The sequence below is a fragment of the Hippocampus bargibanti genome, linkage group LG05, assembly GCF_051943395.1.
Source record: "Hippocampus bargibanti isolate YZ-2025 linkage group LG05, ASM5194339v1, whole genome shotgun sequence".
Lineage (NCBI taxonomy): Eukaryota > Metazoa > Chordata > Actinopteri > Syngnathiformes > Syngnathidae > Hippocampus > Hippocampus bargibanti.
In genome coordinates this window covers 20,111,283-20,127,683 of record NC_142738.1, presented here as the reverse complement: position 1 = coordinate 20,127,683, position 16,401 = coordinate 20,111,283, and the positions used below count along the sequence as shown (strand labels likewise).

General features: G+C 40.9%; 2 protein-coding genes across 2 annotated transcripts; both read left to right on the top strand.

Annotated features, from left to right (window-relative positions):
• The first annotated feature begins 873 nt into the window (after nucleotides 1-873).
• panx2 (pannexin 2) lies at nucleotides 874-8,471 on the top strand. Its single transcript, XM_088997205.1, has 7 exons — nucleotides 874-985; nucleotides 2,167-2,255; nucleotides 2,501-2,729; nucleotides 3,917-5,031; nucleotides 5,178-5,313; nucleotides 6,199-6,384; nucleotides 6,938-8,471. Exons 1-7 carry the CDS (start codon nucleotides 916-918, stop codon nucleotides 7,255-7,257), a joined length of 2,145 nt encoding a protein of 714 aa, XP_088853331.1. The 5' UTR covers nucleotides 874-915; the 3' UTR covers nucleotides 7,258-8,471.
• Nucleotides 8,472-8,574: 103 nt separating this feature from the next.
• trabd (TraB domain containing) lies at nucleotides 8,575-16,250 on the top strand. The gene is made up of 10 exons (XM_088997209.1): nucleotides 8,575-8,949; nucleotides 9,048-9,079; nucleotides 9,509-9,575; nucleotides 12,169-12,335; nucleotides 12,481-12,621; nucleotides 13,043-13,153; nucleotides 13,221-13,360; nucleotides 14,056-14,228; nucleotides 14,990-15,086; nucleotides 15,765-16,250. Exons 2-10 carry the CDS (start codon nucleotides 9,056-9,058, stop codon nucleotides 15,934-15,936), a joined length of 1,092 nt encoding a protein of 363 aa, XP_088853335.1. The 5' UTR covers nucleotides 8,575-8,949; nucleotides 9,048-9,055; the 3' UTR covers nucleotides 15,937-16,250.
• The last annotated feature ends 151 nt before the right edge of the window (nucleotides 16,251-16,401 follow it).

Below are 16,401 nucleotides of genomic sequence, written 5' to 3'. Positions count from 1 at the left end.
TCACCACTGAGACTGCTGCTGGGGTTGGGACAGATGTAAAGAGAGAACAATAGCCTGCTCAGGCAAAACAGGTTAGGCAACTTTCGCAATGCTGATGAGGGTCGTTATGCTGATGAGGTGATACCGGGGGGAGTGGGGGTAATAGGCCAATCGTTAGTCAGGAATGTAGGAACAATCAGTGGGGCCACAGGGGGGGGTCCCGCGCCCCCCCCAACCTGAGAGTAGGGACCTATCATAGCTGTGTCCGGCGCCACTAGGTCTGGACATTAGGGATATATAAATGGGGCCGATACGACCAGTCAGACTTTAGTTCGCTGACGAAGTCTCTTGGATAGGAGGCGAAACGTCCGAAACCTTCACTTTTGTACAGATGACGGCTGAAGAAACCTTCTCATCAATGCCATTTAATGCAATTAAGAGTTATCCTATCCCTTCAAGCACGTTCAACCCCAGAAATGTAGACCAACCATTGAAAGCAATAACAATTAGTCAACAAATATGGCCTACACTTTGAAAGTGAGTATTATTATACTTGTCAAGACCGAATAGATTATACTGTTCACCGCCTGCATTTTATGATGTGTTGTACCAAATAAAAAATGTCATAAGAGCGCGTAGACATCGATTGGAGCATAAAGCGACCACATTGAATGTATTGGAAAGCTGGAATCGTCCGTAATAGCGAATTGGATGGAGGGAGTACACAAGAACATCAACTGGTACCACCCCTTCATAATTCCCTTCCTTGCCACCACCATTAGCGAGACCATCTTGTTGTGTGATGAGCAACAGAATGTTAATGCGAGATGAGACAAGGAGACGGGGAGGAGAGAGGGGATGGGGGGGGGGGGGTGTACAGGCGGTAGGGGATAGAGTCGGTCGGGAAAGGCGGAACAAACCGGTGTGCGCGGCTACATGCTGTACACTGCTCGCCCGCACTGCAGATTATTAACTCTTTGCCTGCCGATAGATTTTTCCAGACAAGGTGGGTGAATGTAATCTATTTGTTCTTTATTCTTTGTGTACCGTCATTTGCACAACGAGAGCGAATTATATTAATGTCGCATCACGTGGGGAGCATTTTTGAGAGCCCGTGCGCGCGGAAGCAACGGCTCTCATGCTCACACACAAAGAGGTGGTACAGGCACACGGTCACTCACAGGCGAATAAACAGAGTTAGTTGATGCACTCTTATGTTTTGCGGCATTACGAAACATGCATTTATCGTGGAACTGACAGCGACTGATACGCATCAAAACCAGCCAATCGGGTTTGCTTACCCAATTACAGTAAACGCCGCAAGTGTTTCTTCACATCTGCTTGCATCCAAATGCTGTTGTGGTTCTTAACCCTAAGACCAAACTCGAAGTCCTGATTTCTTATTCCTATTGTCGTACTCAGCTGAAAGTATTTACTTAAAGATATGAGTGAGGGACTTCAATTTTCCTCTGAACATGAGGCGCACGTCATCTAACTGGGACATCATATGTCATACAGAACTGGAGAAATGCCAAATGGCTCTGAGACACAGGTTATTAAAGTGTTATGCTACCCCTTTAAATTGCGACACAAAAGTTATTACTTGGCCACTTTAACATTATATAGCATTTAGGATGTGGACAAAGTTATACTGGCAAAGTGTACCAGTGTCTCTGAGCCATTATAGGCATTTTCTATTCCTGCAAAGGCAAACTGATTTCAAACATGAGCTCATTTTGAAGAAAAGGAGGAAAGTGAGAAGGTAGGAAAAGTTACCAAGGACGGGCTGCCATACCAAAGACATTCACATAACCTTCCAGAGTCTGCAGCAGTTTCAAAAATTAATGAAAATCATGCAAGCATGATTGCACATGCTCAGAAAGACTGAATTCATCCTAAATGCTAAAAATACTGCAAAAACTGTACGGAAACTGTGATTTTTTTAGGTCATTTTCCTTTCCAGGTGGTGTATGACTTTTATGTAAGCATACTGTACGTGTGTTTTTACAACTTTTAATCAGAGCATGATTAATCAATCCTGTGCCAATAGGGTGTGTTGTAAGGATATTTGATAGTATCAGCAATATTTCCTGTGAGGGTTCTTAATGATGTATTATTTACACATCAATGTATTTTGACGCGCACATGAAAAACCCATGCTTGTGTCATTTTCTTATTGTCTTTCAGGAAGGCGGCGAGGAAGGCATCTCTTTACCTGTTTCTTCATGATCTCACATCCTAAACTAAGACTACACTCACATTGTACAGGAACTGAGGCAAGGGCTGTTGTGCTATTACGAAATGAAGAGATGGAAGCTGAAAAGGCAGAGAAAACAGTCTGGTCCTGAGCATTGAATTTAACATGGAACTGCTTTGAGAAATAGTAAACATTTTGAGATAGAGCAAAAAGCACACAACGCAACCTGATCCTCTTCCAACTATGGTTACAGAGCCTCGAGTTGCCCACAGATTGTTGTGCAGGTGTGAACAGGGCTTGTAGTGTGTGTCATTTCGTTCCTAGATGCAGAACATCCTTGACCAAAACTTAGACATGGCTACAGCTCTACTCGCGGGTGAGAAGCTGAAGGAGCTCATCATGCCAGGCTCGTCGCAAGATGAGAGGGGTGGCGCATTGGCCAGTTTAATGGTGCAACTCAAACTGGAGCTGCCCTTTGACCGCGTTGTTACGATAGGAACCGTGATCATCCCCATCCTGTTGGTCACCCTTGTCTTCACCAGGAACTTTGCAGGTGAGACTTTTTTTAACTACCAAACACATTTCACATATACTTTGTCACAAAACATTGATTTGGACTTCAAACTGGGCCAATCAGCACTCAGTTGGTGGATGGTAGCCTATGTCTATTCATTGACTTTTAGGGGCTGAAAGATAAACAAACAATAAGACGAAATGTGATGGACGGTAGTGATGTTTGATCCCTGCTGAGTCAGGCCTCTTGAAGAAAACATGCTGCTTATTATAGGCTACCTTGAGTGTGTTTTTATATCAATGGATATGGGCAACAGAAATTTATTTAATATGGCTTTGAGTTTGCATGTTCTCAGTATTTTATGGTTTCCCTTCATGGTAGGATATTTCAGTCAGCCTGTGATTGAATGGTCATCAGCCCAGGGTTATGATGCCAATTGGCCAAAGTCAACAGCATCAGCTTTGTAAAACAGTCTTTTCCAAGAGCGCGCTTGACTGGCAACCAGTTCATGGCGTCCCGCGCCGGCTGCCTGAAGACAGCTGGGATAGGCTCCAGCACCCCCGTGACCTTGTGAGGATAAGCGGATCAGAAAATGGATGGATGTTATCCAATATTTATTTCGCCAATGAACTTATTTTATGTGGGGGATGGCGGTGATCTCACATTACATTACCTGAAACATCACAAAAATTCTATATACAGTAAAGTCTCGTTATATCGATATCGGATATATCGATAGTCCCGGTTATATCGATACTATTTCTATGCACGCACGGAGAAAATTACATGCAAACAGGGTCGGATATATCGATAGTCCCGGTTATATCGATATTTTTTGGACTCCCTTGAATATCGATACTTTACTGTATTAATATCGTTGATGGCAACCTTAATTTTGACGATCCACTGGAGACATGTTATAAAAATGTTGAACTACAAGGACATCTGGATCCACAGAAAGATGAGCAGTGTGAAAAATGTATTGATGAAGAAATTAGACTGTTCACACTTTTAAAATAACATTCTAAGCAAAATCCTGCAATTGGTAGGAGTTGGAGACCAGTTCAGGTTCAGGTGGGATAGGTTCAAATTCAACGATGACTGTAGCGGTGACAAGCGATGACGAAAATAGTTGGGTGGATAATATCGAGTAAAAGTAGCGAAACAGTGAATCCGTTTTTGCAAGCAATTTTTTAAGTGTTGCTTGTGGCTTTTTCTATCCTCAGAGGAGTCCATATACTGTTACACACCACACAACTTCACCAGAGACCAGGCACTGTACGCAAGAGGCTACTGCTGGACAGAGCTGCGTGATGCTGCACCTGGTGTGGAGTCTCACCTCTGGCCCTCACTATTTGAGCACAAGTTTCTACCTTATGCTCTTCTGGCCTTTGCTGGTATCATGTACATCCCCGCTCTAGGTTGGGAGTTTCTTGCCTCTACCAGGCTCACGTCTGAGCTCAATTTCCTGCTTCAAGAAATTGATAACTGCTATCACAGAGCTGCTGAGGGCCGCGCCCCAAAGATTGAGAAACAGATTCAATCTAAAGGACCTGGCATCAGTGAGAGGGAGAGGAGAGAAATCATTGAGAATGCAGAGAAAGAGAAGAGTCCTGAGCAAAATCTTTTTGAGAAATATTTAGAAAGACGAGGCCAAAGTAACTTTTTGGCAAAGATTTACTTGGCACGCCACCTGGCTATCATCTGCCTCAGCTCCATCCCTATTTCGTACCTGAGCGCCTACTATGCTCGACAAAGACAGAACGAATTTACCTGCGCTCTTGGTGAGCTCCCGGACATTAGCAGTTATTCAGAACTCAAGCTTCGGGTCAACTGCAAGTTGCCTGCTGTGCAGCTGCAACGAATCATGGCAGCAGTTGATATCGCTCTACTTTGCACCATGAACCTTATTATCCTGATTAATTTGCTGCATTTATTTGTAGTGCGTAAGTCCAATTTTGTATTTGACAAGTTACATAAAGTGGGTATCAAAACACGACGTCGTTGGCAGAAGTCTCAGTTCTGTGACATCAACATCTTGGCCATGTTTTGTAATGAGAACAGAGATCACATCAAGTCCCTCAACAGGCTTGACTTCATCACCAATGAGAGCGACCTCATGTATGATAATGTGGTCCGGCAGCTGTTGGCTGCTCTAGCACAGTCCAACCACGACGCGACACCCACTGTAAGGGACTCTGGGATCCAAACAATAGATCCAAACATGGATCCCTCTGATCTCAGAGTGGGAGAGATGCCTTCTGAGCCACTGGTCATCAAACGACCCCGCAAGAAGATTAAATGGATCCCAACCTCTAATCCTCTTCCGCAGTCTTTGAAAGTAAGTCGGGAAACGGATGTTGACCATGACCTTGAAAACTTGACAAAAGTTCACCAGTACAGATTCAAATGCAACTTTTAACAAAACAACATCAACACTATTTTCAACAAACTATTGATAATGCCTGTTGTTTTTCTTTTGTGAAGGAACCACTTACTCTGACACGTTTGGAAAATAATGCTAAGCCCGAAAAACCCAAACCTCTCAGACGAAAGACAGTAGCAGACAGTTTCATTGCGCCTCTCCTGGACACCAAGAGCACACAGTACCCTGCAACAAAAGGTATTCGGTTTTGTTCAAACATTTCAATCCATATTTTTACACTGAGCAGTATGGTTCTCCCTATGCTTGTTCAGGCTTTCTCTGGGCATTCCAGCTTCCACCCACATTCCAAACATATGCTATGTTCACTGACGACTCTATGTTGTCCACGGGTGCGTGTGATTGTTTGTCTACATGTGTCTTGTGTTTGACTGACAACTGGCCTATGGTGTACTTCCCTTCTTGCCAAAAGCAACTTGGCTCACCCGTTCACCCTAATGAGGAAAATTGCTATGGATAATGGCGCCATGAATATTTTCATGCAAATTAAAAATCTGAAGTATAGAGTCCTGCAGCAGCTCCGAACCCGATGGTCTGTCTTGGAATTATATTATGTAGTTAGTTACTTTGGGTGAGGGGTTCCTTGAATCCTCCTATGGCAGGGGTGTCAAAGTCATTTTTGCCGTGGGCCACATTGTAGTTATGGTTTCCTCCCGAGGGCCGTTATGAATTTGGGGATGCCATTAGAATGTTTAATCCCCTCCACATGTTACATATCGATCACACAACGAATTAATGAATAACTAGTTTTCAAATCTGAAGTCAAGAATCATCACTGTTATTGTGGTTTACATCCAAAAATATGACATTTTGGTTAGGATTTTAGCAAGCCTTATGGAATTTCACAAGTTTGATTTGCTTTTGCAGGCCGAAAAAAAAAATGATGTGGCGAGCCGGATTTCGCCTTGACTTTGACACCGGTGTCCAATGGGATTGATTTCCGACTTCAAGAGATTAAGAGCGAGAGTCAGTTATCTATAAAACTGAAGGAGAAAGACCATTGAAACGCTGTATCATAGAGTACAAAATTTCTGAGATTTTATCCACGTCCTCGTGTCCTTGTAGATTTAAGTGGACTGGAGAAAAAGCACACTCGCAACTTCTCTCTGGATGTTCACCCATACATGCTGACCATTCGTAAACCAAAGGTGGAGAACACAACCACAGACTCTCTTCCCTCCGAGCACAACATGGATACTGTTTACCTTGAAGGCACACACACTATTGTTCATGTTTCCAGTGCAATTACAGGTAAGGTTCTTCAAGTCCCTTCTTCAGATAAGAATCAAATATAATAGCTCGAACCGCAGAATGTGAAAAGTAAGTCTTAAACCCGTACACTCACCACATGGCTGGAAAATGTTTCTGTGCTATTCCAATTAGAAATCTATGAATCCTTATTTCCATCACCGAGCAATACAATTTGGTTTGGTACTTCGACAGACCTTGAGATGAAAAAATTCAGACTTCTCGTAAAGAGAGAATTGTCCCTTCCGTGTTACACAAACCTGTAGCTTAGCAGTTAGTGCATTTGACTTCAAACAGTTATACAGTGGCGGCAGGTATTCCGCGTCCAGGTGTAGCTAGCTACACAGCACAAAAATTGCTACATATGTGAGTGTGTGTTTGACTCACTTTATTGTACCTGCTAACATGGGATTAATTCCAACTCAGTATCTCATGTACGGATAACAAGTAGCCCATCCATGAAGCCAAGTCAATCTAAGCCTCCCAGAAATATCTATAAAACATGAATTTGATAAACACTACAAATGATTACTTATAGATGTATTATTTTTTACAGAACACAAAGTTTGCTCTCCAGAATCAACCACTACTGCCTTTTCAACGGTGACCCTGCCTACCAGCACATATGTCAATGGTGGCAGCCCCAACCCACAATCAAGGGAGGATCCCCTCAGTCCCAAACCATCTCCCCCTTCAAGGGAGACTGTGACACAGTTGGGGAATCTTGAGTCTCATCCACCAACACTCACTAGAGCCCCGACACACCAGTTGCTGAGTATTCAACATACTCTCTTTGAGGAAGAAGAGGAGGAAGAAAACCGTAGAGACAGGCTTGCAGGGCGACCCGGGGAACTCATTGTTGCAGGAGAATGTTAAAGGAATTATGATGGATTTCCTCTCTGATTCTGTTGTAGACAACACTAGAGTTCTCAGCACACATGAGCACTAAGCCAACCATATCGACTAATCTCACACTCTTCAATGCTGGCTCATTTGAATGAGGTAGAACTGTACCGCCGAATTGAGTTTGAGACAAGTTTGCGTTTGCGGTGATGTTGAGCTAAGATTATTGTCGTAAACGATGTCGCATTCATACATCAGGATAACTGTGTACAATTCATCAACCATTAATGAAACCAGCAGTGATCAAATTCAACAGGGTGCTACAGAGCAGGGAATAACAGCTACGATGATTGAATGAATGACTAGAAAGGATGAGTGGTCTATCTTAAAACATACAACAGCTTCACAGGGGACTGCATTGTCTTTAAAAAAGATGAATTCATGTGTCGCTTTGTCCCTTTATTACAATAGCCAAGTAGAGAGGTAGTTCACGCAATACAGTACAGTCTTTGACCTGCAGAAGTAAATATGCAAAATATCACAATTTTGTGGCAATAATACGCTTACCACATGTCACAGGATGTTATACAGTACACCATACATGCATTGGCACTGTATATGATGTTTGTGTAAAAAAACTGTAAGGTACATCCAAGCTTTGCCATTTATATTGCTTCACATATAAGGATTACGTGTTAGCACTTTATACAGGTATATTTTCACAAGATGAATTATAAATCATGTTACATTGAAGAACAACGGAGGAGCTAAGTGGCCATACATGTCTTCTAAATTTGGTTCCACGCCGCAACCTTTTTCATATGCGAACAATCGTCAGGTCATCACGACAGAAGAGTCAAAAACTAACTTTTTCACTTTGTGCTCGAGCAAAGTACTACCAGTCAGCCTCATTCGCATGTTACACCCGGTCAATGAGGAGGGGACATTTTTATCACAAGAGCCACAAAGCCAGGTATTATTCTACCACACTACGAATCAAAAAGCAATTTAATGATATTTGTTGCACGGATACACCCGACTCAAAAGTCATTGCTTCCATGTGTTAAAATTGAAATTACATTTACTAAATGTAATTTCAATTTGAGTCTAAATGATTTAGACTGTTGTATGGCATAATTTATATGGCAGGTACAAATGCAGCCGGTCATGTGGAGATGTAATTGGTGACTGTGAAATGATAGACAGAAGACGAATTAAAAATGTTGAATTAACGTCAGTTTAGCGGCTTGTCAATGACCACAATACCCATAATGCACCGTACCACTTTAGACCGTCAGGCATTGCTACGGAAGTGGCGACAAATAGCTGTTTTTTTTTTCACTGTAAGTACGCTATTTTTGGCGAATGTTACTTGTAGTAACAACGGCATAGTAATTATATATGTTTCGGATACACGTTAATTCTCTTTGAATTAATTGACAATTTTGGCATGTCGGATGGTGTTAGCATGTTGTACCCAGTCGGCTATCATCGTTCTGCTTTTGAAACCGAAAAAAAAAAACGCTGAGTGTTCAACTGGCTAAGCTTTGTAGTTCCTTTGTCGACCTCTGTTTTGGGCAGATTGTGTCATTGTCGTATTCGCTATTTCAGTAAATCTCCATCCGTTCTCCATTTCGGAACAACACGAAACAAGTTGGAACAGCCCATCGTTGTCTGATAGCTGTGGACACATACGCCAGTCCTGTCGTTCTATCGTAAAGCGAAGTCAGCAGCCGCAGGCTCGATTTGCACTGTCATCTCAACTTTGACAATTTTTTTACTTCAAATTAATTTTGTTCTCTTGTTACGGATAACCCGAAAAGCTTCCAATATGGACCAGGACATCAATTCTGAGGTTTGTGTACACATCTTTACCTTTTCTTTGAAATATAAAGTCTATAAAGGTGTGTATTCTGCCACGCTAACACATATGTATCTTTTAAGTCAGGGGTGTCAAACTCTTTTTGTCACACGCCACTTTGGAGTTATCGTTTCACTTGGTGGACCGGTGCTAACTTTAGTATATTTAGTTAAGTTATTTCTTACTTATGACAATTAGACATTTCGGTACTTAATTCAGAAAGAATCATGACAGTTGGCACATTGGCTTCACTCCTGTGGGCTACATAATATGATGTGGGGTGACTTGACTTTGATACCTGTTCTTTTAAGTGTTTGAAATGGATGCTATGCTGACCACCAATGATTATTTGCTAGAAAAAAAATAACACTTGTAGTCAAACTGGAAATACCTGTGACTTGATTTGAAGATTTCACTTCACAGGTAGAGACTTTGGGACAATTGGAGGATCCTTCAGAAATGGCACCACCTTCTCTTCCTCCAGGAATTTGTAAGATTTGACTTTTTACCTCTCAAAGATTTCATCTGCGTGTTTGCTCGTTTGTAGTTTTTTGTAACAAACTACATCTTGCCATATCTTCCAGAGTATATAATTTTGCGTGCGTGTGTGTGTGTGTGTGTGTGGGTGTGTGTGTGTGTGTGTGTGTGTGTGTGTGTGTGTGTGTGTGTGTGTGTGTATATATATATATGTGTGTGTGTGTATATATATATATATATGTGTGTGTGTATATATATATATATATATATATCGATATAACCGGACTATCGATATATCCGATCCTGCGGGCATGTAATTTTCTCCTTGAGTTCATAGAAATAGTATCGTAATAAGCAGTACTATCAATATAACCGATATCGATATAACGAGACTTTACTGTGTGTGTGTGTGTGTGTGTGTGTGTGTGTGTGTGTGTGTGTGTGTGTGTGTGTGTGTATAAGTATAAAGTCCCGAGAATATCGATATAACGAGACTTTATATATATATATATATATATATATATATATATATATATATATATATATATATATATATATATATATATATATATATATATATATAGATAGATAGATATATCAGATTACCTTTATTCGTCCCACAATGGGGGAAATTTGCAGTCCACAGCAGCAATTGAAAAGGCATGGGGAGATATATATATATATATATACACACCCCCCCAAACTCCACGAGTGGTTGCAACAGGTCCCGGGAAGAACATCGGATATCTCGGTCCAGGCGCAGTGCTGGGAACAGCACGGATACTGCGCAGAACCCTCAAGCTTCCTGGCCTCTGGTAGAGGACCCAAGCTAAAATGGGGGACAGACACCACCCATGGGGGGTGAGACGAGGATTTTTAAAAATTCATATATATTTATATATTTCTTATACAGTAAAGTTTCGTTATATCGATATCGGTTATATTGATAATACTGCTCATTACGATACTATTTTCATTTCCCTGCAAATTTCTAGTCTTTTTATGTCTAATTAGTTCCGTTTAGTACGATTCATGGTTATTACGATAATCCGGTTACGACGGTGCTCCTTTTCATCTCCCGCCGGCCATTTTGCTCTGTTTATATATTTGCTTAGGGGTTTCTATACAGTACCACCATGATCGAAATATGTATCGTCACGTGACTTGGTCACGTCACCAACTCCCGTGTATTTCGCAGTGTAGCAGACGCCATTTTCTACCAGCTTCTGTGTTTTGAACTGTCATACGCGAGCACAATAAAAAAGGCGTAGCACAGCTTATATACCAGGGGTGCTCATTACGTCGATCGCGATCGACTGGTCGATCGCGGAGGTAGTACTGGTCGTGACAGTAAAAAAACATTTGTCAGCCTATCAAACGTCCCGTCACTTGATTGACATACAGGTCAACCATTCAGAACTGAATTTTTACCTTTAGGTCGCCGTCCGTGCATGCGTAAACAACGGCGCTAAACGCAGCAAAATTTACAAGCTAATCAGCGAATTACTTCAGATTTTAAGCCTTTGCTAAAACATATGGTGATCAAAATGAGTGAGAAGCGGGACCAAGTAAGGCGGCAAAACATATTACTTTCATACGGAATGGGAAAATGTGGAGCGGCATTTTCGGACTGTTCATGGAAAATACGACATTGACTTCCCGCCGAAAAGCCAGCTGAGAAAGAGAACGGTGGACGAACTAAAATCCCAGTTGTCCGGACAGCAGTCATTTTTCACTCAACATACTTCAAAAGCGAAAGCCGCCACTGAAGCATCGTTCCGGGTGAGTCACGCCATCGTTAAAAACAATAAGTCCTTCCAAGACGGAGAGATGTCACAAGAAGCATTCGTTGAAGCAGCTGACTCAAAACAAAAAAAACAAAAGTGTGAGAATAGTGAGAAAATTGATAGAAAACAGTTAAAATATCCCATCAATCAGGCTCCACAAATAACCCGCACAAGTCATCCTTACACTTGATGCAAAAAGCTATCAACCCAGCTAAACAGATCACAATAAATGAAGAACTAGATACAATTATCACAGAGAAAGCACCGACAAGGGATCATTCCTCAAGATTGTGAAAGAAGCCTATGTACCTCATCAAGTGTTTAATGCTGAGGTAACCGGACACTCCATTCCATCAAGCCATTAACGACCATCACAAAGGTAAATAAAATGACTTTATTGTGCAGTACTGTTTATTTCTTCAATCATAATACTATAGCACATTTATTATACATAAAATAAGGTATATTTTGTGTAGTTTTAAGGCTTAGAAAATTAGACAATTATGCTTTATGGGGACCTGGGAACGGATTATTCTCATTTTAATGGTTTCCTATGGGAAATTAATTTTTGGGATACACCCTTTTTGCCTCACACTCTGCCTGGGAACCAATTAAGTTCGTAAGCCAAGGTCCCACTGTATTTATTTTTCCTTGTTTGTTTTCCAACATATGCAGGTTCTGTTCTGGAATCTACTTACCGTATGTGGCATGTATGGGAGAGTCTAAGTCTAAGGTCTTCTTGGGGGTTCAAGGCGGATAGTAATTACAATTAAAATATGAGATATTCAAGCAAATAATTGTGATGTCATCACTTTCCAGCGGATAGTGAAGCAATGGAACTGCTTTGGAAATATCGAGCCCAGCGTCGCCAATCATCACCTGAATTACCAGAGACAGTGACCCGTCTTATTTCTCCTGATGGAAGTCTTTTGTACTTAGTGGGCACTGCCCACTTCAGTGATAGCAGCAAAAGGGATGTGGCTTTGGTGAGCCCTTTTTTACTTTGAGACTTTGCAAGCCATCATTTTTTTCTGTCCTATATTTATCTTATCTGTCAATAAACATTTCTCTTCTTTCCTCTCGGTCTGTCTATCCAGTATTGCTTCTTACTCGATTTCTTCTCTGATTCAGACGATCCGTGCTGTCCAACCAGACGTGGTTGTTGTGGAGTTATGCCAGTACAGAGTGTCAATGTTGAAGCTGGATGAGAACACGTTGCTGAGGGAAGCCAAAGAGATAAACCTTGATAAAGTCCAGCAGGCTATCAAACAGGTGAAACTTTCATAGAGAAAAGAACAATCCATACAGTTTATTGGGCATTTTCCCAGTTGTCTCTTTTTTTCAGACACAAAGCAATTTTCCAAATACAAAAAAAAAAAAACCATTTTCTCCTCTTCACTGAAAAAGAACGTAACTCAAAATGCATTCCTTGTTATCAGTTTTCTTCAATTCTGAGTTCTTGGGCAATTAAGGGCGTCATATTCATAGGATAGTTTTGTTCATTCCGTCGTGATGACCATCGTCACAGCTACCATATGCATTAACTTTTACAAATATAAATAATATTAATTGTGTTTACTGCATACGGTAATTAAGATAGTAGTGCAGATGCAGTTTTCACTTGATGTCGTTTTGTAAAATCTGCTGTCAACAGGAGTATCTCAATTACATTTGCTTTCTTTGTGTCTGTCAGAATGGCGTGATGTCTGGCCTGATGCAAATTCTCCTGCTCAAGGTTTCCGCTCACATCACTGAGCAGCTTGGCATGGCTCCTGGCGGGGAGTTCAGGGAAGCCTTCAAAGAGGTGAAACCATTGTCACTCCTTAACCCACATGAAACCTTGATCTTGACCTCCTGAATTTTTTTAACAGGCTGGAAATGTGCCATTCTGTAAATTTCATCTTGGAGACAGGCCCATCCCTGTGACGTTGAAGAGGGCCATTGCTGCGCTCAGCCTGTGGCAAAAGGCCCGTCTTGCTTGGGGTCTTTGCTTCCTTTCAGACCCAATCAGGTGCCGTAATATTTACATTATTTGTTCTTTTCTTGGTTGCTTTATGATTACATTTTTTCAATTTAAACATTCATACGTCTTAATGCAGTGGTGTCAAACTCATTTATGTCAAGGCCACATTTTAGTTAGTTTTTCTCGGCTGTGATGACTAACCATATTCAGATGTACAGAAACAATGTTGACTCATCTATTTTTTAAGTTACTATTACAAAGGGTTTGGTAACAAGAAGGGGCTTAGAATACATTGTTTATTTATTGCTTATGAGAATTCAAAATGTTGGTCGATATTTTAGGAAGGATCATGAAAGTTTATATCTTTGACTTGCTTTACAGGCCACATAAAATGATGTGGTGGATAGATCTCGCCCCCTGGCCTTGAGTTTGAGACACATGTCTTAATGTATTTCATCCTTTTCTCTTAAAGTGCTGTGAAAAAAAACTGTATATCCATTGCAACAAGTGAAGTGCACCTTTATTGTCAACGATTCTAGTAGAAGTTGGTAGATACTTTAAATGTGTGTATAAACTAAACACGTTTTGAATGCTTGTTGAGATTATATCAAGTCTAGTGATCTTCGTCAAGATCTCTTTTTCTTTTTGTCTGTGAACCACAGATGGATATGATCAAGTAAACTATCATTGAGTTCCGTACGTAACACTGACTTTGTTATGCTGCACCTTTTGCCCAATTTCAGCAAGGAGGATGTAGAAAAATGTAAACAGAAGGACCTGCTGGAACAGACCATGTCTGAAATGATAGGAGAGTTTCCCGCTCTTCACCAAACCATTGTGGCTGAGAGAGACATCTACCTCACGCACACACTACGCCAGGCTACACGCTGTGTGGAGGCTCCCCCTAATGCCCAGAGTAGGTGTTACACTGTGTCATGAGCATGAATTTTCGCTTTCAGTTTCTCCTGACCACGGTCGTGACACAGAGCCATGCTAAGACTTTTGGATTGGACGGGGTTAAGTTAAATGCGTTTGCAAGCTCTGCAAGACAATTGAACATGTTCCGAGGGCTTATGGATCGTTTAGAAAAGGAAACAAGAAATGTTCAACCATAAACCACTCGGCGAGATGAAAGCCGTTCGAAGGAATGGCTCATTGCAAATTATGGTGCCTGATAGAAAGTCACTCTCACTTTTTTTTGCCATGAGAGCCCTCAAGAATAAAGTGGATGACATTGTGCCAAATGTTTCATATTTGCTTAAGTGCAATTTCACTGAACAGAACTTGTTTTATTTGTGTCTTTTATTAACGCAAAATCTTGTCATTATTTCAGAATCAGAATCAGAATCAGAATCAGAATACCTTTATTCGTCCCGCAATGCACAATTCGCAATTTCACAATTCAATGATAATATTCTGGTGCATAAAGAGTTAATTTCTTTAAGAAATAAGATATACTTAATTTAATTAAGATGCTCTATTATAATGCTGGTATGGTTGACACTTCTCGAATGAAAATTGAAAGTTATCAAATTGACATCTCTTTGATTGGACTAACAATGTCTTCATCATCTCATTGAGGAGATGAAAATAAATAAAAACCATATATTTCTAATTTCATTCTTCATTTGTGAATTATTTTTGTCCAATCATGTGTTTTGTTGTACATTCTTGTAGATGTGCCTGCTGTTGTGGTGGGAGTTGTCGGAATGGGTCATGTGCCTGGGATTGAAAGAAACTGGGATAAGCAGCTCAACATCAGTGAAATTATGAGGTACGTCTGTCTTTTCATTCAGTAATAACAGAGGAGGATAGTAATCGCCATTATGATCCACCTCTGTTATATTGACTTAATTAACTTTTGGGATAAATTGGATTTGTCAGAGTATTTTGTGTTGAGTGTTTTCCATAAAAAATAAATGATGCATATACTATATGCCATTAACCGCTAAAACGATTTTCAAATGAACAGTGAACAAAAAAAAAAGACTGTAGAAACCTTCACAAGCCTTTGTTGCTTGGTGCAATGCCACATTGATTTGCATCAATTTATTATTGCTTGCAAAATGTATTTGTTTTAGTTTGTGAGAAAGGCCAACGTTTTTGGAAATATCACATGACTGTTTCAGCACTCAAATGTAACCACTGGCAACTTTGATTCCTTTTTTATAACTGCACTGCCAACAAAGTTTCGGGAATTAACAGTGTATTATATGTGAAGCAGTCAGATGAGGCAGAACACCCTTGGCCTCACATTCATTTCACTTTCAGATCCGCTTCATCTGTACTGCAGCATACACAACGCAAACACTTATACAAGAAACAAAGTGAGAAAAAGGAAAACCTAACAGCCGATACCTCCATACCCACCGAATAATCGATGTTAGAAAATGCATGTTTACCTTTTAGAATATGAAAAAGAAAATCACTTGTCTGTCTCTTTCTTTTTCAGTGTTGCGCCCCCATCTCAGTTTCGTTTGGTTTTTCACACTGTAGTGAAAGGTGTCATGATCGGGATGTTGGGGTATGTCTGCTACCGTGCTGGAGGGAGTTTAGTTCAAGGCCTTTTGTCTTCATCTGCTATCCGATCAGTTGTAGACAATCTACGGCCATCTCCTGCTTGACCTCACGGGTCAGCTGAAATCCATCACGGACTGACACAGCAGTTGCTTCATGAAAAACAGTGCATCTTTATCAGTGGCCTTAAGTGGATGTGTGGCTGAAAGGCAAGGTTTCTTTGCCAACAAAGACCTCAATGGGGCACAACATCTCACTGTCGTGCCCCAAAGGACATTGTACAGCCTGACTGCCAAAGAAACCAATGGACGCACACACACACACACACACACACACACACACACACACACACACACACACACACACACACACACACACACACACACACACACACACACACACACACACACACACACACACACACACACACACACACACAATTGATCTGGTATTTGTGGAAAGGCTTTGTCACATAAGGTTAAAAAAAATACAATTTGCGATGCTTCAAGGTTTATTCATTTCTAAAACTTAAAATTGGGAAGAAAATAAGTTGTTGCTTCGTCAAATCCAGA